The sequence below is a fragment of the Colletotrichum lupini genome, chromosome 1 (assembly GCF_023278565.1).
Source record: "Colletotrichum lupini chromosome 1, complete sequence".
Classification (NCBI taxonomy): domain Eukaryota; kingdom Fungi; phylum Ascomycota; class Sordariomycetes; order Glomerellales; family Glomerellaceae; genus Colletotrichum; species Colletotrichum lupini.
The window spans coordinates 7,208,014-7,233,976 of record NC_064672.1 but is presented as its reverse complement, the minus strand read 5'-3'; the positions used below and the strand labels follow the sequence as shown (position 1 = coordinate 7,233,976).

General features: G+C 48.3%; 10 protein-coding genes across 10 annotated transcripts; 5 read left to right on the top strand and 5 right to left on the bottom strand.

The window, feature by feature from the left end:
- Positions 1-755: 755 nt before the first annotated feature.
- CLUP02_02063 (major facilitator superfamily transporter) lies at positions 756-1,943 on the bottom strand (the record flags this gene model as incomplete). The annotated part of the gene is made up of 6 exons (XM_049281098.1): positions 756-786; positions 875-1,035; positions 1,110-1,232; positions 1,311-1,403; positions 1,466-1,561; positions 1,620-1,943. 6 exons carry the CDS (start codon positions 1,941-1,943, stop codon positions 756-758), a joined length of 828 nt encoding a protein of 275 aa, XP_049137055.1.
- Positions 1,944-2,848: 905 nt separating this feature from the next.
- Positions 2,849-4,925, top strand: CLUP02_02062 (amidase; the record flags this gene model as incomplete). The annotated part of the gene is made up of 7 exons (XM_049281097.1): positions 2,849-3,139; positions 3,201-3,323; positions 3,384-3,533; positions 3,607-4,025; positions 4,082-4,205; positions 4,331-4,733; positions 4,810-4,925. The coding sequence occupies 7 exons, from the start codon at positions 2,849-2,851 to the stop codon at positions 4,923-4,925; spliced, it is 1,626 nt and encodes a 541-aa protein (XP_049137054.1).
- A 1,097-nt stretch (positions 4,926-6,022) lies between these two features.
- On the top strand, positions 6,023-7,904 carry CLUP02_02061 (flavin containing amine oxidoreductase; the record flags this gene model as incomplete). The annotated part of the gene is made up of 2 exons (XM_049281096.1): positions 6,023-6,775; positions 6,837-7,904. 2 exons carry the CDS (start codon positions 6,023-6,025, stop codon positions 7,902-7,904), a joined length of 1,821 nt encoding a protein of 606 aa, XP_049137053.1.
- A 944-nt stretch (positions 7,905-8,848) lies between these two features.
- On the top strand, positions 8,849-9,352 carry CLUP02_02060 (uncharacterized protein; the record flags this gene model as incomplete). Its single annotated transcript, XM_049281095.1, has 1 exon — positions 8,849-9,352. One exon carries the CDS (start codon positions 8,849-8,851, stop codon positions 9,350-9,352), a length of 504 nt encoding a protein of 167 aa, XP_049137052.1.
- A 326-nt stretch (positions 9,353-9,678) lies between these two features.
- Positions 9,679-11,018, bottom strand: CLUP02_02059 (class II Aldolase and Adducin domain-containing protein; the record flags this gene model as incomplete). Its single annotated transcript, XM_049281094.1, has 4 exons — positions 9,679-9,759; positions 9,834-10,350; positions 10,421-10,724; positions 10,964-11,018. 4 exons carry the CDS (start codon positions 11,016-11,018, stop codon positions 9,679-9,681), a joined length of 957 nt encoding a protein of 318 aa, XP_049137051.1.
- Positions 10,802-13,639, top strand: CLUP02_02058 (uncharacterized protein; the record flags this gene model as incomplete). Its single annotated transcript, XM_049281093.1, has 6 exons — positions 10,802-10,811; positions 10,970-11,148; positions 11,215-11,386; positions 11,460-11,552; positions 11,605-12,350; positions 12,698-13,639. The coding sequence occupies 6 exons, from the start codon at positions 10,802-10,804 to the stop codon at positions 13,637-13,639; spliced, it is 2,142 nt and encodes a 713-aa protein (XP_049137050.1).
- Positions 13,640-13,688: 49 nt separating this feature from the next.
- CLUP02_02057 (major facilitator superfamily transporter) lies at positions 13,689-14,067 on the bottom strand (the record flags this gene model as incomplete). Its single annotated transcript, XM_049281092.1, has 3 exons — positions 13,689-13,760; positions 13,813-13,940; positions 14,004-14,067. The coding sequence occupies 3 exons, from the start codon at positions 14,065-14,067 to the stop codon at positions 13,689-13,691; spliced, it is 264 nt and encodes an 87-aa protein (XP_049137049.1).
- Positions 14,068-15,981: 1,914 nt separating this feature from the next.
- CLUP02_02056 (major facilitator superfamily transporter) lies at positions 15,982-17,617 on the bottom strand (the record flags this gene model as incomplete). The annotated part of the gene is made up of 3 exons (XM_049281091.1): positions 15,982-16,097; positions 16,151-17,167; positions 17,221-17,617. The coding sequence occupies 3 exons, from the start codon at positions 17,615-17,617 to the stop codon at positions 15,982-15,984; spliced, it is 1,530 nt and encodes a 509-aa protein (XP_049137048.1).
- Positions 17,618-18,776: 1,159 nt separating this feature from the next.
- On the bottom strand, positions 18,777-19,909 carry CLUP02_02055 (uncharacterized protein; the record flags this gene model as incomplete). The annotated part of the gene is made up of 4 exons (XM_049281090.1): positions 18,777-19,170; positions 19,231-19,562; positions 19,636-19,821; positions 19,883-19,909. The coding sequence occupies 4 exons, from the start codon at positions 19,907-19,909 to the stop codon at positions 18,777-18,779; spliced, it is 939 nt and encodes a 312-aa protein (XP_049137047.1).
- Positions 19,910-21,504: 1,595 nt separating this feature from the next.
- On the top strand, positions 21,505-25,653 carry CLUP02_02054 (alpha amylase; the record flags this gene model as incomplete). Its single annotated transcript, XM_049281089.1, has 11 exons — positions 21,505-21,541; positions 21,750-21,925; positions 22,091-22,460; positions 22,534-22,736; positions 23,008-23,070; positions 23,673-23,989; positions 24,052-24,099; positions 24,158-24,565; positions 24,619-25,000; positions 25,063-25,577; positions 25,629-25,653. The coding sequence occupies 11 exons, from the start codon at positions 21,505-21,507 to the stop codon at positions 25,651-25,653; spliced, it is 2,544 nt and encodes an 847-aa protein (XP_049137046.1).
- Between the last annotated feature and the right edge of the window lie 310 nt (positions 25,654-25,963).

Below are 25,963 nucleotides of genomic sequence, written 5' to 3'. Positions count from 1 at the left end.
TTGTTAAGTTAAAAAGAGGTAAATTTATTAGTAATATAAAATAGATCCTTATTATTACTACTATCGAGATCTTTTCTTTTCCTTAGTATCTCGGAATACTTCGCTATTAGTAAGAGATTTATTATTAACGTATTTATAATTCTAAAGGTCTTATTATTATTAAATATTAGTATACTAGCGATTATTAAATTAATTTCTTAGTAATTAATCTCCTCTTATTTATTATTAGTTTAAAGTAGTACTTAGCTATAATATATTTAAAATAGATTCCTTTACGAATAGTTTAATTAAAAAGAAGTTAATAATAGTAATAAGGCTAGTTAAGATAATATTAATAATAGAGGTAAGGTTAATAACAATAATAAAATAGTTAATTTTTTCGTAGTAGTAATCTTAATAAAAGAGATTATATATAATAAAGCGCGCTCTTAACGGCCTATAACTAGTTAATTAGTTATTAGCTAGTAGTAGTAGAGGAGAGCTAAAATAGTATAAACTAAGCCGCTTATTATTAATTAAATAAACGGAACTAAGTTAATAAGTCGGAATAGCTAGTAAGGTAAGTCGAGGCTATCTCTTTTATAGTTATATTCTTATTAACTTATAGTAGAAATATATATATAATTTAACTACTAATTAGTATTAGTATATACGTAAATAGGTTAGACCTTTTGGTCGTAACTAGGTTAATAGGTTAGTATAGGTTTATTACGTGTATATAAGAGGGGAAGATCGTGGGCAGAGCCCGCGGTCCCTCAGTGGGTATAGGTAGGTGGAAGGGTCCGTCTGCACGGGCCCAGACTGCCTACCTACCACCCCTACCTAACTACCTAATAGGGCCCCTTTTCTGCCTCGTAATCTAATATTAGACGACTTCTCGTCCGCATCGCTCCCGTTGTGCTGCTCTCGAACTCCGGTTGCATGACCTGTGGATGTGCTGTCTTCGACAGGCCGCGCGGGACGATCATAGTTGGTCTCCTCCATGAAAAGGAAGCAGTAGACGAGAGCAATGCCGTTGAATATAGAACACCACCACTTTAGTAGGCAAGAATTAGCTAGATACGGCAGGGAGGGATAGGGGCTAAAGGCCGTAAGAGAACATGACTTACGAGAGTCCATTTCCAACCCATGCCCACGTTGATGAAGCCCGAAAGCATTGGAGCAAGCTTGCCCGTCATTGAAAGACCCCACCCGTAGAGTGCAAGGTATTTAGGGCGCTGGTGCGCGAACCACTGTTCGTTGGTTAGTCAAGCGCATTCTTTGGGGCCTGCTTGGGTTCCTACGATATCTGTGATAGAAATTTCGCACACAGATTCAACCGGGGCCCCAAAAAGCCCAAGCAGGATGCGATTAGCCAGATATGTGTGTTTCGTGGTGCACATCGGGGCGGTAGCAAGGATGATCTAGAAGCCGACACATTAGGAATGATTTCATCATTGACGCTGGGTTCGCTTGAAGAACTAACAATGTTGGCGATAAGAGACGCCAGATACGCTGGTCGCTTGCCGTACTGCAGCGCAAACGGTTGCCAGATCAGACAACCCCAGCCATAGAACAGGAACTAGAGCAGGAGTTACACGTCAGCATGGCTTTAAGATTGCGATATGGACTCTCCTCACCATGATTCCCGTGCCATTGTTGATATCTGAAAGCGACAATCCAGTTGCTTTTCTGATGGGGGTGACGACAGAATAGACAGCACTACTCGGAATCGCTATCATGACGGTGTAAACCAAGACGCAAGATGTCGCAAGCCATTTTCGCTTCTTGGTCCAGTTCAACGGATCCTCGGGATATTCCGACGGGCGGGGAATTAGAATGATGTCCGCCTCATCGGATCCGGAAGCATGTTTGCTGATGACTGAGCCATCTACGTCGATAAGTCTGGTGGTACCAGGAGGCAGGCCATCGCCATCCGTCTGAGCGGGGGTGTCGTGAGCCATTTGGTTGCTGTCGGGTCAGTCGACCCCAAAGAAACTCGAAAGCTGCGGCTGTGTCGATCTTTCAGAGTTCCCGCACAGATAAAGCTGGCACAGGAGGTATTCGAACAGAAAATAGCGCTCTTTGAGTATCTGGGAGTGATGTGCGGCTTCAGCTACTTATCAGCGTAACTCGTAGAAACGTTGATGTGGTATGGCGATCCCAAGGAACGGTTCAACCAGACTGGGTGCACACACCCGCCACCCGGGTACGGCTATCAGCTATCTGGGTATGAAGCGAGTTACGGATGGGACTTGTTAGCTAGGCCAGCGTTGGCCAAGGCGTCACTTTGCGGGGAATTTTGATAAGACAACCAGGTTCTCAGTCTCGGACATTGACCTGGGCGTTCCTTAGGAGATGGCTGACAGTCAAGCTACCCAGCATGGTAGATAACGACGCTAGAGAGGGACGCGAACGTAAAACGCCATGTTTGTAGAGAGCCCTGGATAACGATAGCAGAACATCAACCATAATCCGCCTAAAGATATGCGCTTACATCTCCTCGTTCCTGGGTCGTCAACCGCCCGCATAGAGCGGAGCCCCGAAAAACAAGGGTGCCGGATGTTGCACTGGGATGAAGGATTTAGGCCCACCACTGGACCAAGTTGGCAGTTGACAGCGATAGGCCGAGAGAGCTCAATTTGGCGCTATCTAGGGATGGCAGATAGGGAAGACATTATCGCTTCAGATAGGGTGCCTCTTACAACGCGTACACTAGTAAAAGTAGGCAGACGATATTAGTGAAGCCAGCCAGCTATTTTGTGGTATTTTTTTTCTTCTGTTTTTGGGGTCTTGCTTTGAAGTGCCGTGCAATGTGACGCAACTTACACAGCATCCCCGACCCCTAACATTCCCAAGCTCGCCCAAAATGGCAATCACCACAATTCCAAAAGGCTGGCGGGAACTCGCACAAGTCTGTATCGACATCCAGAAGAAGTCAATTCCCAAGGAGTATGAGTTGGCAAGCGACCAAATACCTCCGAAAGATCGTCAAAATGTGCTTGATATCCCAAATGAGTCTGGAATTTTGACTACGGAGGAAATTCGGATGACTGAGCAGGATGCCTCGAGCTTGTTAGGAAAGTACAAGAGCGGCCAATGGACTGTAAAACAAGTTGTCGCCGCTTTTCTGAAGAAAACAACCATGATTCATCAATTGGTATGAAGATATCACATTGTGTAGGGATATTTCTAGCTAACGCATTATTTTCACGTGCTAGACCAACTTTGCTACCGAGATTTTAGCAGAAGATGCCCTTCAGAAGGCCAACGAACTTGATGCGTACTTCCAAAAAACAGGCCAGCTGGTCGGCCCTCTTCATGGCATCCCGATATCAGTCAAGGTAGATTTTGTCCCTCTAGTCCCGCGTCGAGGGGTGTGATTACTGACTCGCTACTGATAGGAACACATCGGCATGGGTGGCCATATCACGCACGCAGGGTTTGTATCAAAGATCACAAACATCCCGCTTGAAGACGCTCTTTCCATCCAGATTTTGAAGAAGGCAGGAGCAGTTATTCATGTCAGAACGAATCAACCGCAGAGTCTCATGGTAGGTATACTAGTCTTTTCTGTGACAATAAACTTGAGAGGTTGGAAATAAGTTAACATTCTTTGCTCCACAGCATCTGGACTGCAATAATAATATCACCGGGCTAACTAGGAACCCACGCAACCTTCTTTGCTCGCCCGGAGGATCATCCGGTGGTGAAGGAGTATCAGTCGGCGCGAAATGCTCAGTGATTGGCGTGGGCACAGATATTGGCGGGAGTATACGCATCCCTGCCGCCTTCAATGGTTGTTATGGACTTCGACCGACGGCTCTGCGTGTGCCAAACCTTGGAAATTTTGGTATCACATCTGGACAAGAGAGTATCCGGGGTGTGGTTGGACCCTTGGGCCAGAGCGTTGATGATCTGGAATTGTTCATGAGTGCTGTTCTTGCAGCTGAACCGTGGGATACTGAGACTATGTTGGTTCCAGTGCCATGGAGACCTGTCAATCCCAGGAAAGAGATAACGGTGGGAATTATGTTGGACGATGGGTATGTTCCTTTCCCTGTCTTCTAATGTCTTTGTGACTGACTTGAACGGGTCGAAGTTTCGTCAAACCACATCCGCCGGTCCTACGGGCTCTTCGTTCAGCCGCGGAAAAATTGAAACAGTCAGGTGTGAAAGTGGTAGACTGGGAACCCTTTGACCACCAGCGCGGCTGGGAAATAGTAGTAAGTCGCCATTCCATTTTTCCTTTCCTTTCTCTTTCTTCTTTCTTCTTTACCTGCCTGGACCCTCTTTTTCAAGTATCTGTAGAATAGGTTCTGCAAGGTTCATCTCGACTAACCAGAATCAGTCCTCGTTGTATTTCCCCCAAGGGCCAAAGCCGTACCTCGACACATTCGCCGAAAGTGGCGAGCCGGTCCTCCCACTTACCGAGCATGCTTTCAGATTCTCAAAGGCCGAGCCACTTACAGTCGCAGAGAACTGGAACCTCAACTATAGAAGAGAGACATATCGACGAGACTATCATGCTCTGATGAAGCACAGAGGCGTCGATGTCATACTATGTCCTGCATACGTTGGTGCGGGTGTGTTGCAAGGCGGCGCCGAGTACTGGAATTACACGGCCATTTGGAACGTGCTAGACCAACCAGCAGCCATCTTGCCGAGCGGACTGAAGGTTGACAAAGCCATTGACAAGCCCGAAGAAGGTTACACGCCTCGGAATGACTATGATGCTAGAGAATGGAAGGCCTGTAAGTCACCGCCCCTAGCTCACTCGAGCTCCTTCAGTTGTCGCGTCCCATGTGCTGACGGTGTGACGTTATTTAGATGATGCCGACCTTTTCCACGACATGCCAATTTGTTTACAGCTTGTCGGAAAACACTTCCAAGATGAAGAAGTGCTACAGGCAACTAAGCTGGTTGATCGCATCTTGAAGGAATAGATTTTCGCTCTTATCTAGACTAGACGCAAGGAGTTGTCGAGGCATCGGCGCATAAATGAGTAGACTTAGATGCTAAACTTTCCACTTGATCAAGGGGCTTGGATAGATAGACTTCAATATTCCACAATCAACACATGCCCTCTTAGTTTCTTGGTACTTGTGTGTACATAAAAGGCGGTTACGTTGTATGTTTCGAGGTAGCGGGCAACTGAGGTAAAGAACTTCAATCAAAGCCGTCTAGGAAAGCGCGAGAATTGTGTTGAGTTGCGTCGCTCATGGCATCAGAATCTTTGGGCCACATCCGTCGGCCTTACAAACCGTTCTGTTTCCATGAACATTGACACTGAAAGGCCAATGGCAACACTCCCACCTCACTGTCGCCGACATATCAACAACATGGCTCGGACTTTAGGAGGTAAGAACCGGCCAAGATAGACTAGAGTTCGGTGACTTAGTATCGTTAGAGTGCCTCTTGATTGTCTAACTCTCTTGAATGCCGGGCTGTTTCGGTGCCGCACTCCGTAAATATGTAAGGGCAAGGTACCTTATTACGCAGTACCTAGATAACGACGCCCGCGGGCAACCGGCTATGATATCCGATCAGGAGAAATTTCCCCGCCGGAATAGAGACACCGTAGCACCCGTAACCTTGCTCATGTCCCCTTGTGGGGTTTGGCTGAACTGGTGGACGTATTTTTGGGGGAGGGGCCGAGGGTCGCCGTGTTGATAGGGCAGTCCTAGGCTGCAACAGATCATTGTGGTCAAGCCCTGGCCAACTGAGCGATCGCAACTAAGCGGGGTCTGCGATCGCTGTCGGATGCCTAATCCAGACGCCAACGGAATGGGACAGCCCATGAGTTGAATCAACGCCCGGTATCGCGACCATCATATCACTTTCGCATCTTCTTCTGAAAGGTTGATACTAGTCTCTTGTCTTAGAACACTTTCCTGTTGAAAACGATAATTTTGAAGCCACCCAAAGACGACATAGACCATCGCCAGCGCCTTTCGGGACGGTGATCAATCTTTGTAGAGCAAGTCCAACTCACCCTAGCTGGACCATACGCAAGCAACGTGTCTCTTCCCAGGCAATCAACATGACCAAACTCATCGAAACCATCGACCTCTCGAACACGTCTGCGGCGTACTACGCCCCAGCCACAATCACTCGTGCTGGTTCACTGGTGCACGTATCAGGCTTGCCCGGCAACACCAAAGATGGCAAGGTGCCGTCAGACTACGACTCCCAAATTCACCTCGCGCTGCTCAACCTACGCAAAGTCATCATAGCTGCCGGATCGACGGTATCCAACATTGCGAGTTTGACTCTCTACATTGTGGGCTACGATGCCTCTAACCGCCAACATGCCCGCCACGTCCAGCGGTTCCTGGGAACGCACCGCCCCGCAATGACACTCGTTCCCGTACAAAAATTGGCGGTGCCGGGCTGGCTGATCGAGATCAACGCCGTGGTCGCCCGACCAGAAACACCCTCAGTTCCTCGAAGCCTTCCATCGGTGCAGGAGAGTGTCGATGTTGTCATTATCGGTGCGGGATTGGCGGGTCTTTCTGCCGCTCATGAGGTCCGACGGGCTGGGCTAAGCTGCGTTGTGTTGGAGGCCCGAGATCGTGTGGGCGGCAAGACGTGGAGTCAACCGATGGAGGATGGCAGGGACAACGGCGTCTTCGACCTCGGCGCGGCGTGGATCAATGACACGAATCAAAGCAGGATGTATGAACTTGCGAAGAGATATGGCGCTGAGTTGATCGAGCAGAACACCAACGGTAACTGCGTTCTTCAAGATTTCGATGGCAAATGCAGCCCTTTCCCGTACGGGGAGCTGCCCAAGGTCGGTTTCGAAAACACCCCGTCAGATATGAGCATTTCTCACATGTTGGTCATGGATATAGTTCAGTGAATCGACGCGCGATCATCTAGCTCAGATCAGGGACATGGCTGAAGCAGACTGCCAAGCCCTCGACGTTTTCAGACCACGGGACACATCTCTCGACTCTCTCACATTCGAGGCTTATCTCAAATCTCGAGGTGCCGATAATGTTGCTTTAGCCACAGCCACAGTCTGGACACGGGCCATGTTAGGCCAAGAGCCAAAGGACATCTCCGCACTGTACTTCCTGAACTATTGCAAGTCGGGCGGTGGGCTGCTGCAGATGCGATCGGATAGAAAAGATGGAGGACAGTATCTCCGGGTCCGCCAAGGCACGCAGCTCTTCTCTAAAGGGCTGGCTTCGTCATTGCCTGAAGGAATCGTCCGTCTCTCTAGCCCCGTTCAGGCTGTTGTACAGAACGAGAATCGCTCAGTTAAAGTCGAGGCCGGCGGTAAGGTCTACTCAGCGCAAAAGGTCATTACGACTGTACCTGGTCCCGTCCTCAAGTCGATTTCATTTCAGCCAGCGCTACCCCATACGAAGCTGGCCTGGATCGAGTCACAAACATACGAATACTACACGAAAGCTATGATGGAGTTCAGCACCCCGTTCTGGGTCGAGAAGGGATATTGCGGCTTGGCTCAATCTTTCGTCGGCCCTGCTTCTGTAATTCGTGACACGAGCAGTCCGGCAGACAAGAAGTTCGTACTGACGTGCTTCATGGCCGGCGAGCCTGGCAAGGCATGGGCGGCAACGACAACCACCGAGCGAGAGAGCAGCCTACTAGAGCAACTGAGTCAATTATATGGCGTTGAGAATATTCGTCAGCTCTTCAAGCAGATGGTATTCTACGAATGGGTCACCGATGAGTTTTCGGGATTGGGATGCCCTTGCACGTCACTCACTCCTGGAGTTCTTGACACGCTCGGTGGAGATGGGCTTCGGGAGCCGTATCGTGATATCCATTTCGCGGGAACAGAAACCGCAGGTGAATGGAAGGGATACATGGAGGGCGCTGTAAGAAGTGGAGAGCGGGCGGCTGTGGAGGTTGTGAAAAGCCTTCAAGGCGGTCTGATATCACGCCTCTAGTTTCCTCACGTTTCTCTTGGTTAATAAGCTCGATAATATTACACGAACCTGAAGATGTCTTTGAGCGCTGTGCCCGTACAAAACATCTGACTTGGCTACTGAAATAGAAGTGAACATTATCTGCATTGAAGTTATAATCTGAGATAACGGGTTCTACTACCGGTTCATATTACCATTGCTGCACGCTGACTTATAAGAAGCGTGGTATCAGCCCCGAATGCTGGGATCTGGCTCAAAAGACCACCACCAACAGCTCATGGCGTTCAATGTAGCGGCGTCGGGCCTCTGCATTGTCGCCGTTCTAGAAGACCATGCCGCTCAGACAAGGGACGAGAGCGCTGTCGCGCGGTGCCGGCCTCTGTGCATCAGCCTGGTGTTTCGCCCACCGGCATGGCATACAAGCTTCATCCATTCACCCTTGGCCGATCTTTTCACTGGTCCAGTGAATTAAAGTTTCCCCTTCCGAAGCATTGGTACCGTGGTGTTTGTCGCAATAGCCAAGCAGCTACAGATAATGCCTGGCTTTTGTTGATGGGTGCTCGGTAACCTCGGTTTGTGGGGGAACTACAGGGTATTAATCGGAAAAGCTGCCACTGTAAATCAATCCAGTGCGATGGACTCGGGATTCTGGGTAGGCCAGATTTGACACGTTAGATGTATCATGCCTCTTTTGACTTCGACCAACGGCCTTGGAGGTTGCGAGTTTGACATTGGATGTTGCGCTTATCGATGGGATTTTCTTTCACATAAATGTGATCAGCAGTTCAAATACTTAGCTTGTACGACGCATCTCAGGTCATCGATGAGAGCGGCTTTGTTCACTCCCAGTCCTCGGCTAAACTCGATTTGTAGACTTCTCTTTCGAGGCACCTCTAGATTGTTTTCGAGGCAACTTGATTTATTGCAGAGAGATACCGGCATCGGCAGCGACCTACGCAATCAAAATGCTTACCACCTCATTCCAGTTGACTCATGTCACACCGATTCCCGACTACATGACCCGCGAGGAGGTCCTCTCCCACCTTCACAATGCGGAAGTCCATATCAAGAGCGACCCCAATTTGACACACTGGACGCCCTGCACGCCCAAGGTGCCCCCCACTGTTCCCGACGATGTTGATTCCATAGCGGTCACTGAGTGCTACACCATCACGGATACGGTGCCTACCAACCTCCCAAAGGCCCTGCCCAAAGGCATGCTCGAGAAGAAGAGTGTCAGCGAGTACGAGTTTACCTTCACCCCGGATGGAAGTTTCGTCAAAATTCACTGCCCCATGAGCGTCCTTTTGGAAACGCGGTGGCGTGTTCGCAAGGGGAGCGACGGAAGTCTGGAGTTAGAAGAGGTTGTGGACGCTCACTGCTCCCGTTTCCTCGTGGGCGTTGTAAAAGGCGAACTAGAGAAGAACTGGGTGGAGGTCCACCGGAAGATATTGACAGGGAAAGCATGAGTAGTAGGATTACAGAGCTTTCATCGCGATAGACGTGCGCAACACATGATACAACGACTTTTATCCGGACAGGGAGCTTCAGGATGTCAGAGAACAAAGAAGTCATTCGCTTTTACCAGGAGAAAATATGGCATCCAATGCAAGCCCGCGTAACACCTGGAGATGAACTTTGCTTCATATTATTCGGAAAACACAATGTCAATAGTCATACGCCGTCTCAAATCAAAATAGGTGCACCACCAATCAAAAATTCTCAAGGCTGGCTGGAAACAGTATAATTGAGCACACGTGAAACTCGAGAGGCACTAAAGACTCGGACATGACCTTTACTCTCCTTTACACAGCTCTCCACGCGACTTCCAGATTTCATACTCAAAGTCGGGTTGAAACTCCGTGTATAATGTCTCCTATGCGTTGAATCGGAGTTAGCCTTCAAGCATTCTCGTCGAGGTTGAGTACCACACAAGCTTCTTTGACGTACTGGATCAGCATTAACTTTGGCTGTGAACTCGGCCTCCTTTTCCCCAATGATATTCTTGGGGAGACCTGTGCTTTCCACCATAATCTGAACCTCGCATGACTTCTCCATCAACGTGAAAAGATACGCTGCCTCATCAACCGTGTCTCCAGTCGTTAACAGGCCATGATTCTGAAGGACAATGACGCGGCCCTTTTCACCCAGAGACTCCGCGATCTTTTGGCTTTCGTCTGCTTCCAAAACAACACCACCAAAAGACCTGTACACCGCCTGCATTCCCCAAAAGTTGCAAGTATCTTGACTGATGATGTCAAGTGGTTTTCCGAACGTTGACCAGGCTTTCCCGGCTGGCGAATGTGTATGACAGGCCGCATGGATGTCAGGGCGAGCTTTGTAAATGGCGCTGTGGATCATGAAGCCTGCTGCGTTGACAGCTGCCCTGTTGCCGCCGATGACTTGGCCGTCTTCGTCAACCTGAACCATGTCACTAGCTTTGAGCATACCAAAGTGTTTCCCAAGCCTAAATCGGTGTTAGAAGCAAAGCAAAGAATTCGAGATATTGACGATTTCTTAGGGACATGGACTCTCACGGGTTGATCCAGAAAGTATTCGGGTCTACCGGGTCGCGAACGCTGATATGCCCACTAGTTCCTTCGGTAAACCCTTTACGCGCAAATACTCTGAAAGCGCCAGCCATGTGCTCAAGCTGCCAGTGTCTCTTCTTGTACGGGTCTGCGATTTTCGGGATGCCAGGAAACTCGTAGCCGCCTGTCGATAGGGCCGTCACTCCCGATTTTTCCACAGGCTTTTCGGCCACTGGCGGTGTTGCTAGGGTTTCTGATGATTTTGTGATAGTTTGGCTAGGTGCAGTTGTCGACATGGTCGTGGTGAAGCCTGTGCTTGGAACACAGAATACTCGTTCTCGCACTTGACTGCAGCGGTGAACTAGACGCGATTTCGCGTATCTTACAATGGAATACGGTCAGCTCATTTACGACGCTTCTTATCCAGCAGATGATGTCTTGATCGGAGCTATCTTTACGAAAATGAACATTGCCCTAATTCCAAGCACAACCTGACGTCCTTGACGATCGACCTGGTCATGTTGCATTGGGTAATCAACTGCGACTAACTGCTAGCTTCGCTGTGGCCTTCCATCGCGGGATCTACTCCTACCTGCCTTATCATTGTCTCCACTCCAATCGGCGCTCGCTTGACGAAGAGTGATAAGCTTATCCGTATCTCTTCCGGGATTCTCTCCGGGGCCCCGTGTTTATCTCCAAAACCAGGGCCTTCCGGGAAAGCAGCAGATTACAAGGTCGGTCGGATGGGGTCCAGTCACCCGCTGCCCTCGCTCTCAGCTTCCTGTTTCACACATGCGTAGGAGAAGCCAGCAACTCGATCTCTGTCTGGCAACCTCGACTTGACCGATGTCTTCTCCAAGGTCTGCAACGTATCTTGCCCGAAGACGGACCAAGACTTTCACTGGTTGCTGGACATGCCGCTCAAGAAAAGTCAAGTGCGACGAGGGCAAACCACACTGTTCTCCGTGCAAAGTACGGGGACTTGACTGCCAAGGTTATGGTGTTCGGCTTCAATGGCTGCATCCTGAGACTACGGTCCCATCAGATCTGAACTTGTCTGATATCGAACTGGCCAACGATGCATCGGCCTCCAGATCTCAGAGGCGACAAGTTCCAATTTGTAGGCTTTCTGATCACCGTAAACACTCTTATACGTGGTACTAAGAATTACGTAGCACTGACTCAACAAGTTTTGACATGGAGTCAAGTCGAGGGGATCCTTAAACTCATTGAGTCTGTAGAACCATCGTCAGCAACCAGCTCAAGCGATGACGTGGGTATTCACGTCGAGAATTTCGGAGTGTTTGATGTAGGAAAACCATCGACTATCGATTCTCGGAACCCTGCCGGCACTTTGCTTCTGCAAGATACTTTGACGACAACCGAGACTTGCGATGAAGAGTCTGAACGAATGTTGAGTACTGACCTGGCTCTTTACACTTCCTCTCCAAGTGTGCCAAGTCCTGAGAGACAGCAGTTATTGCCATCGCCTTCATACTCCGAAGCTGAAGTAGCTTGGGAGTTGTGCAATCTGCATTTGCAAGGGCCTTCGGAGACGGAGGTAGATAGCCTATGCCCAGGCCTTGCCGAAGACCATTCAGACAACCTTCAAGATGAGGGAGTCGCTGACAGAGCCTCGTCTTCTTCATCAAGACATCAGCGTTGGCCCGGGATAAGCGTCTCCACGGAACTTCCAAGGCCAACGATGGCATTTATCTCTGAGAGAGAGCGATCTCTCATGCATCACTACATGCATAGAGTCGTCAACATATTTTGTGTCATCGACAATGCAAAGAGTCCTTGGAAGACGATACATCTGCCTCGAGCTATTCAGGGTGCCGGTGAGCTGAGTGTGATGGGCGCAACATCTAGGATCCGCAATGCCCTGCGAAACGCGCTGCTCTCTATAAGTGCCTACTACCTCTCAAACGTTCAGGTATCAGAAAATAGGCTGGACGTAAAGTTGAAGTGGGTGGAGGCAGCCACTCTCTATCGTTATAACGCCATTGGATTACTCAAACAAGCGGTAGAAGTTGACCTCCACGCGCCAGAAAGACCGAAGTATAAGGAGTTTCTAGCACAATGTTGTCAATGATAACAATAAACGTAAGCTAGAATTTCGTTCCGTTGTCTCGGGGCAAGCATACAAGAGTATCGCACCACCTCTGCATGGGGATTGAAGTTTATGATCACCTATCGGTATACGTCATATCCCCTATATTCTCTTTAGACCTTGCTCAAAATCGATCAAGTCTCTCTGTATCTCACTGACACCTAGGCTAGGTCATGTCAGGAGACACAAGCACCTGTGGTGTTCATCTAGACGGCGCTCAACAGCTGATCATCCACATGGGGAAGGGAAAGCCTAGGCTATCTTCAAAGTCTCGAGCTCTGCATAGGATCTACTATTACCTTCGAGTTATTTACGAAAGTACCGCGCCCCTACGAAGTCGCACATGTCGCTTTTCGCCATCTTCCAGAGAAGGTGTTCTTCATATGCCCCATTCTCCAGGCCAACAAGTCTCCACCAGTACTTTCCCTTTCCCAGACGAGGATGCAATATCTTCGTGCTCTGAGCCTGTACAAGCAGCAAGCAAGATGGCATCATATGAATGTATCTATGGAATCCCACAGAGCTTACTCGTTTTGCTTCAAAGAACCATTGATCTGATTGATAGGGTCGATGCGGCGAGGAAGAATCATAGCATCACATCGATGCCAAAGGATTTGGACAGAACGTGCGATGATATTGAAAGAGATATCTTCGACTGGCCACTCGACTTGGAACTCACTCGGTATCGAGATGCCGACATTGGCACGAGCTTTGAGATCATCTATCACCAAACACATTCATTTCATAACGCTCTCATTATTTACTTCTCCCAGAATGTCAGACTACTCAGCCATAGGTATCTCCGCCAGTATGTGACGGAGGTTCTCCATGACATTGAAACTATCGAGAACATCAAGGCCGAGAGCAAGCTACTTGCTGCACCCCTCTTCTGGCCGGCTTTCATGGCGGCAACGGAAGCTCATGATCAGCGTCTCCAAGACCGCTTCCGCCAATGGTATACTAAAGTTGCGGTTTACGGCATCAAGGCGGTGAGAACAGGAACTCAAGTTGTGTATGAAGTGTGGAAACGGGGACCCTCGTCTGATGGTCGTGTGACGAGCCAATGGCGTACCGTAGTGGAGGAAACAGGGATGACTTTGATGCTGACATGATCCCTGGAACATCGAAGGAGAACTTCTGACTCCCAGAGGCTGATATGACCTAGTGCTTGAAGCGAATATCCTTACGGTTACTGCCCTCATCTTTCGTCGTCTCGAGGTAGTGAATCCTCTCCTGGAGGCCACCGTTAGCAATGGACCTTACAGGGGACTGTTAAGAAGCTTACCTCTTCCGTCATTGCATTCCATTCTTTTTCTCTTTTATTGTTACACCACATATACAATGCCTTAGCGATTAGATAAACGCAGATGTTCATGCAGCATATTCCGATCAAAACCCGGTTGCCACGTCGGTCTTCATTATTGCAGATCTTGTCAGCCTTCCACGACAGGTATGAAGCTATGCCACGGCACTCACATTCTGGTCTATCGTCTTCCCGGTAAATATTCGAGTAGATGACGCGAGCAAGCTGAACCATCATGCTGGCAACGTAGACCCATTAGCTAAACATTCGTAACCTAGTAGAATTTGGTGCTGACTTACTTAAGTCGACCCACCCCCTTTTGGCTACCCCCCCCTTTTGGCCACCCCATTTCTCCATCCCAGCTACCGTATTAAAACCCTACCTACGATTTTTAAACTACTATAATAATTATAAAAATCGTCTAAATATAATTCTTTTTTATATACTTATTTATTAATATATAATAATCTTATATATTAAAAATAAAGTTATTTAGGCTCTTAAGGCTATTAAAAAAAGTCTCTTAGTTAATCGGGCCTTAATTAAGTTCGGAGTTCTAAGGTTAACTCTTTATAACTATAAGAAAAGCTATTAAATAAGGGTAATAGTATTTATAGACCTCTAGAGGCTTTTTTTATAATAAAAAGACTAGTTAGTTTAATAAGTTCGTATTTAATATAATCTAAGTATTATATTAACTTATAAATAGCTTATAGAATTTACTAAGCGAGTTTTAAAATCCTAAGGGGATATAAATCCTCTTAAGAAAAAATAAATAGACGCTTTTTTAAGGAGGAACTTATTAATTAAGGTCTAGAGAAGTCGTATTATTAATTCGAAGTATCTAAATAGGGCTATTATTAATATAATTAAGTTATAATTTAAATTACTTAATATACTAGAGATTAGCGATATTAAATAGGTTAATAAGTATAATATAAATAAGATTAGTATTTTAAAGGGTAAGGGATTTAATAGCCTAGTTTTAAGTAAAATAAAGACTATAATAGTATAAAAAAAAGAGCCTGGTTTGCGTACTTAGGTATTTATAATTAAGTATATTTTTATTAATAGTCGAGCTATTAAACTATTAATTATATATAAGGGAAAGTCGGTATAGTAGTAGTAGTTTTTACTTAAATTTAACCCTTATGCTAGTTAGGAATTTATAATAATAGATAATAGCTAGACGACTAATAAGACTACCCTTAAGTAGTTAAAAATAGTATTCTTATTATAAACTAAGACCCCCCTCTTTAAGGGGCTTAGTATATTTAATAAGCCTCGACTATTAGTTCTAAATAGCTATAGGAGTTATATAATAATAGAATTTATATAAGAATACTATAGAAATAACGTTTACTTATTATTCTTATTATTATATATTTCTTATATCCTCTAGCTATTAAATATAGCTATTTTTAGGCTTATTAAGTCTAAGTATGAGAAAGAGCTTAGTAAGGAGAATATAATAGATAATTTTATTATTATTAAAAAACGGTACTTTTTAAGTTATTATTAAAAAGCTCGTTTAACTAGTTTAACTTTATTAAATATACGAAGTAGGTAAAAAGTAATTAGATTATATCCCCCTAATATAGCTAGACTACCTACTAATTTAATAGTCCTATTTAACTTAGTTATACTAATTAAAAAGACCGTAAATACTAAGTAAGTAATTAGTAATATTAAAAAAGCTATTAACTAGGTATTAGCGGCGTTTATTATTAACTAGTTAATACTTAGGAAGGCTAGCGAGCTTTATAATTAGTTAAAGTTATTTATAGAGCTTAGTTTAGATTATAATACTTAACGACTATTATTTAAAAAAATAAAAAAAGTATTTAGTAAATAGGCCTATTATTTAGTAATATCTTAGTATTATATTTAAGTTCTAAAAGCTAAAGTTAACTAATTAAGGCCGTAGAAAAAGAAGAGTATATTAATAAACTTAAATACTAAGTTTATAAATATTTAGGATATATAAAGAGCTTAGGAAGACTTTAATAACTATTTAATTAGTTTTAATTAATTCATAAGGGTCGAATTACTTAGGGAGAATAATAACTATATTATTATAGTAGTAGAAGATAGTTAATTAATTAAGTATAGTTAGTGGCGATGTTTTGATATTATGTTTTGATGGGGTGGCTAAAAGGGGGGGGTGGCTAAAAGGGGGTGGGTCGACTTATACAAAGCCGCGGAGACGGCTCTGGTACGAACAGAGTGAGAATTTCGAGACGCCCAAGAGACGTGCATGGCATGGGCTAGTAAGGTCAGATCAAGTCACTTCTTGGTTCTCAACAGAACCGAGACTTACGCGATGGATAGGACAGGAGAACAGTGACAACAGCGTACTGGGCCCAGGGACTAGCATCTGCCGGGAGGACGGCCATAGCTATGAGATTCGGAAGGTACCACAGCTGCGTGAAGGCACCAAACAATGCTCTCGTGTCCCATATCTCGGACAGATATGTCATGATCAACATGAAAATAGCTCCTAAGAACTGAGGCGGGATACTCAGCAAATTAGTATCGTTCGTGTTGAATCCAAGGTTGCGGAGAGTCAGTGTGAGATATTGGTCGGGAGGGCCGGCTGGAATTTCCCAGAGAAGCCCAAAGATGTAGATGGGCCAAAGCTCCCAGTCAGCAAGAGATTTGAGAAGCAGCTTGGGGGTGATTGCCTGCCGATTGTGCATATCGCATTTCGAGGGGTCGTCGCGAAGGATTCGATTGACCAAGATCTTCTCTTCCTGTTCGTTGAACCATCCGTTGGGTCGCCACCAAGCCTTTGTTTGCGTTGGTGAAGCCGCCATTGCGAACCAGGACCAGACACTTATTGACAGTGTAATGATCCCTTCAATCAGGAAGAGCCATCTCCAGCCCTCGTAGCCGTTGATCCCATCCATGCGAAGGACACCAAGCGCTAATAGGGGTGCGACGATATCCGTGATTCGGCGAACTGTCCAGAACATGGCAAGTCGAAAGGGGAGCTCGGTCGACTTGAAGAAGTACGTCAAGTACAAGACCACGTCGGGAATAAACCCGCCCTGAAGGACGCCCAGAAGTGCACGACACACAAGGAAGGAGGTTCGACCACTAAGCCAGAATTGACATCCCGACACCAGACTCCAGGAACACATGATGAAGGGAATCCAGCGGTCCGGGCCGAGCTTCTTGCTGACCATCTGGGACGGCAACTCTGCGCAGAGGAAAGATATTTGGAAGACTGTGTTACCGAGGTTGTAGTCGTTGGTGTTCATGCCAAGGTTCTCGAGGAAAGAGGCCGAGTTTGCTTGACTTAGATTACCTCGAGGCAGGTCGAGAGCGAAGAAGGCTGTGGTAACGTTAGTTCTAAGCATTGGAGTTAATACGCCATGTAACACGTACTGAGACACGCCCATAGTGTGACGCGCCAATCCATTTTTGTTATCAGGGGCAGCTCCTCGCCCCAGCTCCATCGGAATGTCGGATCAAAACGATGCAGATTCTCATACTTTGGATGTGGCTGGAAGAACTTCGCAGTAGAAGGGTGGTCGTAGACAGATGGCTGTGTCGCTATCGCACTGGGATCATACCCATTCTTGTTCTTGAAGAAGGACAGAATGGGGATGATGGGAGCATCCTGCTGGCGAAGGTCTGCTTGCTCGCGGAGGATGCGATTCTTCGTTTGCTCGATCTCCTCGTCTGTCGCCTCCAGATTGATCGTGTCGTTGTCTTTCTTGCTCTCGGGCTCTGAGGCCGAGGCCGAGGCCGAGGATTGCTCGACGATTTGCTTCTCGGACATTCTTAGGTGCACACATAGGCTTCTCGAAAGAGGTGATATCTCGTGCAATCTCAGCTCGTGCGAAGAATCCTCTTTTCGAAATCGGAATCAAGGGGGCTGAGGACAGGATATTTGAGGATAGACATGTCCAGATTGACTATAGTGAACACGACTATGTAGTCATTGGCGTGACACTGTTGGCGTAATATTCGTGCCTCACGCGCCTGGATATTCCATCCGTGGTTGACAGATACTTTGCGCGATATTCGATCCCTTTTACCCGGTCATTTGGCAACAATGACGAAAAACAGGGGCAAGACATTGCCAAGTATGCTCAACACTGATAGCTCGACACTTCATGGCAAGACGCCAATGATGTTTCCGTAGACATCACTGCAATTCCCAGCCAAATCCATTTCACAGCTGATTCCCTCAAAATTGTGTTCTTGGTAGTGCTTGGCCGTGGCAGTGTTCGCTCCTTGTCGACAGCGAATGAACTATTCGAACCCCGAGGATGGCTACGAGAAGAAGCGACAAAAGAGCAACTGGGAGGGATACTGGGATGATGATGCGATTTACCAAGAGAAAGACGTGCTTTTTTCTGCGATAAGTTTACAATGACAAGACTACAGGCAGTATTTAGCGGTTGCTTGGTAGTCTTGGTACTGCGCCTTGGCAACTTTGTTCGGAAGGCGAGCGCTGCTTTTATATTGAGCGGTGCCGATTTCGCAATTTGGCCGAAGCATGATGAAATTCGTTTGAGGTTTATTCCACGCTGAAAATCTTGTTGTTAGGAAAAGTACCTCGTGAGATTTCTTCCCTCTAAACGTCACAAACTACAGAGTAATCCCGTCTGTTCACAAAGCTGAAGTTCAGTTTTACCCCTAGCATGTTGGGAGAGCCGGGGCGAGTAGAGACATGGCTAGCCTCTACCCACAAGCAAACAAGGCTATTTGTGTACTTGTGCGGTGAAAATGGTTCACCTATGCGACTATAGCCTCGGTTTCTCACCATCGAAAAGGCCGCTCGGAAGTCTTAGTTATTTGTCTACTGTCGTGATCTATCTGCGTGTATCATAACCCATGCGCTGCATGCGTGGTAATTATTATGCTTCCAAGGATCTGCTCCCGTCTATAACTTCTAATCATCAGCACTCCAACACGAATTTCAACCCGACTCCTCACTCTTGACGACTGTTTTCGGACCAGAAGGGAAGACCGGACTGGGACCTGAGAGTTCCATAAAGAGCCGCACCATCTAGGTTCTCGCCACCGTACGCCCTTGCGCTGAGCATGTTGTTTGTCGCAATGTCCAACGCCGGCATCCTGACGCCAAGGTCGTTGGCGACTCGTAGCGCATGTTTCGCGTCCTTGATGGTGTTGGACACAAGGAATCCAGCCGTTCCCTCCTTGGGAGCCCATGATCCGCTGGTCATCCTGCGCGAATAGCTCCCCAATACCGGTCCAAAGTTCTCAAAGATGAGATCTTCCATCACGTTGCTGCCAATACCGTTCTGTTCCGCCAACACCTGCGTCTCGGCAATAGCCTCGAGGAAGACAACGAGAAGCACGTTCCTGCAAAATGCCCTGTCAGTGATCACCGTAGAGTCATGCATGCTTCTTTATGCCACATACCCTGTCACCTTTAGCATGGGGGCTTTCTTGACATCCTCGCCCATGTTGATGACTTTCCTGCCCATCACATCGACAATCAGGGGCTCAAGGCGTTCGATAGCTGCCATGGGGCCGGCCATGGCGAAGATGAGCCTTCCAGCCTGAGCGACCGGGTTGGCGCCAAAGACGGGCGCAGCGATAAAGGTGGCGCCGGCCTTTTGCAGGGTTTCCGATACGGATCCCGCCGTGTCGGGGTGTATTGTGGAGCAGTCAATGAACGTCTTGCCCTTGAGGTCGATGCCGCTTGCGAGGAGTTCCTTAACTAACGATTGAAGAACCGCGTCTGCCGAGACCTGTTCGGCTAGTCAGAAGGCATTCCCCAAGGCAGAACTTTTAGACAAGGTGATGTATCATGTCGAGACTGACCATGGTGAAAATATCGTCGCATATTTGCGCGACCTCTACGATGTTATCCTTTGCAACAGCTCCTGCTACTACCAGAGCGGCTCCCTTTGATACAGTGCGGTTTGAGAATGTCAGGTTGGCGCCGTGAGATTGAAGCTTCTTTTGCAGGTTGATGGCCATGGGCAAACCCATGGATCCAAGGCCGAACTGCTTCTTAGTTAGTGTATTACTCCAGCAAACTAGAGATTTTGCTCTTCATTCCACTTACCCAGCCGACAGGCTTGATTTTCTGCATATTGTGTGAGGTATTGTGTGAGTAAGGTCTACGTAGGTAGGTGATAAAGTGGCTTTAGTTCCAAGCCAAACGAGGTATCGTGATGATGATTCAAATCAAGGTTGATATTCTCATCAGTATTCAATCACCTCATTTTCTTCCATCGTTTACCGGCCTTTATGTCTGGCTCCTCGAAGTCATGAAACGCATTTTTGCCTCCTTCGTCGGCTTGCGACCCGACGTAATGCGGCGATGCCGTGAGGCCAACATCGCCGGCGGAGGATAATGGCTCATCGCCTATCAACGATGCGGACAAAAGATAAGCTTCAATCTAAGCTCGAATCGACGGAACCATACCTTTTACTTACAACCTCAATCCTCTTTCTGCTCGAACGCTGATGTGGTGCAGCGATGCCGGCCCGCAATCCGAGAATGGCTGATAAGCATCTCTCGGATGATCCGCCCGGGGCCCACTCCGCACTCTAACAGATCTAAGAAGCCCGCTTTCGGAGTCCAGGTCCGAGCATTCGACCCAAGTGTCTTTGGTCTGTTTTAGCACTACCTTCATCGAATTTCTTGGCCGATCTTGCTTGCTGTCGGATTACAGACCGAGGAATGGTGTCTTTCGGTAACGATCCGATCTTATCTTTGCATTTACATGAAGGCGGAAGATGTTAGTCAGTTTCGAGGCCAGTCGCTTAAGCTCTTGGAGTATGTATGCGCCTACCAGGCCGTCGATACCTGTCAAATATCATCTCCTTCCAACGACAATGGAAAGATTCATACGGAGTACTTCCATATAGATATACACACTGTTTGATTTCAAAGAAGGGCTTAAGAAGAATCCACGACGTGACTCGCGCACTTGTCCTGGAAAGGCATTGCTTTGCCTCAGGTGAGTATGGGTCAACTCGTTCTCTCCACACATCCCATGTGTCCACGTTACCAATTATCGTCTTGGAGTATTCAATCACATAAGGGCATTTGCTGACCTCTGAATGCAATAAGACTAACTAATGCTCACACACGATTAAACACGGCATGATCTATCCCAAGCCTCGAGCGAACGTTTTCCCATTCTTAGAAGGATAACTAGTGCTTATTCACACATCATTTCAGACCAAGGCGAGCTTGGGGGACCTTATCCCCTGTTGTGGTATTTGGAGAAACCTGCTGGTTGAGACCGGACAAATAATCTTACCTTCCATGAGAAAAAAAGGTCCCGAAGGTGACGGAAGGGTGTGAAGTCTACTCGATTTCTTTCTGTCAGGATCAAAGCTTGGGCAGTTTCCACAATCGTGAGCCTTATCTACTCTCATGATATCTTGGAGCTGTTTGCGTAAGACCTATGATCGCGAGACGAACTTCCAAAGTTGCATTCTATCCCGGTCGTCAAACGGACACCTTCCGATTCAAACACTTGGCATTATGTTCCCCCACTCACAGAACCTGGCACCATTACCCTCCGCGCGGCATGGCTTCCACGAAGAGCAGCTCGACGACCGTGTATATGAGAACAGCTCGTATTAGAGCTTGCTAAGCTTTGAATTGCCTGACGCGAAAATCGAGGGATATGGCAGGATGCGACAAACATCACAGAAGAAGAGGAGCATTAAATGACCAAAACCCCCGATCCTGCACCACTGTATAGTTGTCGATGCTCCGTGTTTTGAGCTTTCGTTCTGGATATTGGTCCAAGTTCTGCTATCAAAAATCTTCAAGAGCTTCAAGATGAAAGGGGTTTGTATTTTTTGGCATCGCCATCGCCTCTCTTGTTGCGCATGGAGCTGCCGCGCCGCGTTCGAGCAACAATAAAGCACGGCTGCAATTCCTGGCAGATGGATCATCACTCTTAAGTCAGGCATCGACAAACGCGACGTGGAGCAGCACCTTGATTGGATTCACGATACTCACAGGCGGAGTTTGTCTCGCGGTCAGACGAGTGAAGTCGAAATGACATTCGGAATCGGGGATTTTCATGCCTACACTGGCGAGTTTGACGAAGAGCTGTTGGCCGAGATTCAAGCCAAAGACGAGGTACGTTTACCAGACGTGACGAGATAATAATGCTTGACGATGTCCCCATAACTAACCAGAAGACAGGTCATCGCAATCGAGCCTGACCATGAAGCTTCATTGACAGCTCTCACCGAGGTCAGCGACTAGCCTTGAGGTCTAGCCAGCCTCTCCTCTCGAGCAAAGCTCGCCAGCGCCGACGTGGATCATCAGACCTACATGTACGACTCGAGTGCGGGAACAGGCACATTTGCCTACGTTCTCGACTCCGGGATTCGCATCTCCCATGCTGACTTCCAGGGACGCGCGATCAAGGGCACCAACGTTATCCCCGAAGTTGCTCACGACGACGATTTTGGGCACGGCACGCACGTGGCTGGCACCATTGGATCCGTAAGGTTCGGTGTCGCAAAGAATGCGACCCTCGTCGACGTGAAGACGACCAGGGTTGCTTATGGGACGACGGCCAAGATTATCGAGGCTCTGGAGTGGTCTGTACAGAATATCACCAACACTCCTGGGAGGGCTGGCAAGTCTGTCGTCAGTATGAGTCTAGGTAAGGTAAGTCGTATACTCCTTCATTAGAACGCTCACATCTGACCCAATCCAAGCCACTGCTACATCCACAGCATTGAATGATGCCGTCGACGCAGCTACAGCCTTGGGTGTCTTCGTCGTCGTCGGTGCTGGGAACGATGGAAAGGATGCTTCCACGAGATCACCAGCTAGCGCGCCGACTGCCTTCACCGTTGGTGCGATTGACATCAACAGCACTAGAGCTAGGTGGTCCAACTTTGGGCCTTCTGTGGATGTCTTTGCTGCTGGGGTGGATGTGAGATCGACTTCTCTGTACCAGGATGGATTGAGCTTTTATCGGGAACGTCAATGTCAACACCACACATTTCCGGGTTGGCGTTGTATCTCAAGGGACCGGAGGGCTCTTTCGTGGACGCACCGGCGGCGATCGGTGCACGCATCAAGGAGCTTGCTACCAAGGACATGGTTGCCGATTCTGGAGTTGGCAGTCCTAATCTTGTTGCATATAATGGGAATGGTCGACGATGAGGGGTTGAACGGTGCTAGCTGGAATATGTTGACCACAGACCGGAGTTGCCTCCGATCAAGGTGAGGGCACAGACCTCGAGTCGTCACCGAAGCTCACCACGGTATGAGTAGTCAGCAAAAGCTCTAGTGTCTTTTCTTCCACCGCCCATTAAACTCAGAAAAGTTCCAGGCAGGATGGTCTAGACCTTTTCCAACACAAAGCAATTGAACGCAAGCGCCGGGCTCCTGCGGGCTTATCTGGGACGCCAGCTGCGGCATGACGTCAAACTTCCCTGTCAAGTTGGAAAATCCAAGGCAGAAGACGCCTGGAATTCCGCTGCGATTCGACGCCAGTCCCAACAGAATCGACGGGCCAGCCGTCCATGGATTCATGGATTGATGGCATCCTGCTAGCGTCGCGCCATTTTCCAGGTTAGGGGGCCCTTTGTTGTCGCAGAAAGCGCATGTCGTTCTGTGTCTGGCCATGCGTTCAAGCTACTGTGTGGAATGTTGCGATCCGACGATTTGATTTGCTCGCAGTCGCCGCGTCAACCTGCGTTTTGTGTTGCATGAGGAGCAGCGCAGCAGCTACGATGCGTCGTAAGATCCTGTTGGTGAACCAACCGACAGGAGAAGTCGGTGCGTGCATGCTGTAGCTCGGCGGTCGGCAATTCAGGACGTATTACTACTTTATATGGTTTGGAAGTTACCTCTTCATCGACAGCCTGACGTCTTGTTCCGATCCCTCCTCTCTTCTCTTTTCTCAATCTTTCCTCTTCCCCAAATTCCTGAACGCCAATTCATCCTTGTTCTACCCCTCCTCGACCCCTCCAAACCCCTCCATTCACTCCTCCGCCAGCCGTCAGCCGCAACGGCACAATCGCCCATCATGGGAGACCAGGAACCGACCCCCGAGAACCACACGATGATGCAGGGCTTCGAGTGGTATGTGCCTGCGGATCAGAAGCACTGGGTCCGCCTCGAGAAGCATGTTCCCCAGCTCAAGCGATTCGGTGTGGATAACATCTGGATCCCGCCAGCGTAAGACGAAGCTCAATTGAATCGCGAAGATCAAGGTCAGCCCAATTGACTCTCAAATCTAGGTGCAAGGGATCATCAAAGACTGGAAACGGATACGACATCTATGATCTGTACGTATTGCGACTCATTCCCTTCCGAGCCGGCTCATCTTGCTAATCATCCCGAAAGCTACGACTTGGGCGAGTTTGACCAGAAGGGATCCGTAGCGACAAAATGGGGCACCAAGGAGGAACTTCTGAAGCTGGCGCACACCGCCAAGGACAACGGCGTCGGCATTTACTGGGACGCCGTCCTCAACCACAAGTTCGCGGCCGACCGCAAGGAGAAGTGTCTCGCTGCCGAGGTCGACTCCGACGACCGCACAAAGTTTGTCAGCGACAAGTACGAGATCGACGCCTGGGTCGGCTACGACTTCCCTGGTCGCAAGGGCAAGTACAGCGAACAGAAGTACCATTGGTATCACTTCAGTGGTGTCGACTACAATGCCAGGAACGAGAAGACGGCAATCTACAAGATCCTGGGTGACAAGGGCGACCAGCAATGGGCGGAGAGTGTCGACGACGAGAAGGGAAACTAGTAAGATCAGGCATCCCGTTGGCTGTATCATGGACCATGCTAATGATGTGTAGCGACTTCCTGATGGGTTCTGATCTCGACTACGACCACCCCGAGGTAGTCAAGGATGTCCTCAACTGGGGCAAGTGGCTGGCCCAGGAGGTGCCGCTCCAGGGCATCCGTTTCGACGCCATCAAGCACTATAGTGAGGACTTTTTGCGTCAATTCATCACCGAGCTGGATAAGGAGTACGGCAAGGGCTGGTTCTTTGTCGGCGAGTTCTGGAAGGACAGTCTCGACGACATGTCCGAGTACCTGCAGCGCATGGGCAGGCAGTTCACCCTCTTCGATGCGCCTCTGGTGTACAACTTTAGCGAGATCAGCAAGGGCAACGGCGCCGACATGAGAAAGGTCTTTGACGGCACTCTGGTGCAGAAGGAGCCCATCAATGCAGTGGTACGCATCAACGGCATCCTCCCTTTACTCCTATCACATTGAGGTAACCTAATGACTTGCAGACCTTGGTCATGAACCACGACACGCAACCCTACCAGGCCTTGGAGGCCCCGATAGAGGGCTGGTTCAAGCCCATCGCGTACGCCCTCATTCTCCTTCGCACCGACGGATACCCCTGCGTCTGGTACGGCGACATTTACGGCATCAAGGGCGAGCACCCCTTCCCGCCCTCGTGCGGCGGGGCCGTGCCCAAGATGACGCTGGCTAGAAAGCTCTACGCCTATGGCAAGCAGGCGGACTACTTTGACTACGCGACGTGCCTGGGCTGGGTCAAGTACGGTACCTGGGACCGCCCCTACGGCTGCGCCGTGGTGGCCAGCAACGCCGGACCGGGATCCAAGCGTATGCATGTTGGTGAGATGCACGCCGGCGAGGTCTGGACCGATGTTTTGGGCTGGAACGACAGGGAGGTTACCATTGGCGACGACGGCTTTGGCGAGTTCGTGTGCTCTGGTACCTCGGTGAGCATCTTTGTCAACAAGAATGCCGACGGCAGGGACAAGTTCAACGAAGAATTGTGAGTTTTCGTAACCCAATGGAAGAAACGAATGTGGGCTAACCTTGACAGCGACTCCAACATTTACGAAGAATAGAGTAGACATCATGGAATTAGGCGGGCGGAAGAATTGGACTTTCTAGAATAGCTACCAAGTAGCCGTAGATTTTACGCTTCACAAGTATGTGCTTGATGGAAATACAATAAGTTTAATTACATGGTCGCAAGCAGGAACAATAGTCCTCTTCAGATTTGCGCCTCTGGGCTCTTCAAGTGCTCTTGCGTTCATGACAGGTATGCCTGTCAACCCTTACGTCTCTTCCGCGCCACAGCACTTGAGATACACACTCCAACAGATCGTAGCCACAGATATCTCTGCAGACAATGCACATGCTCCCCATAGGTGA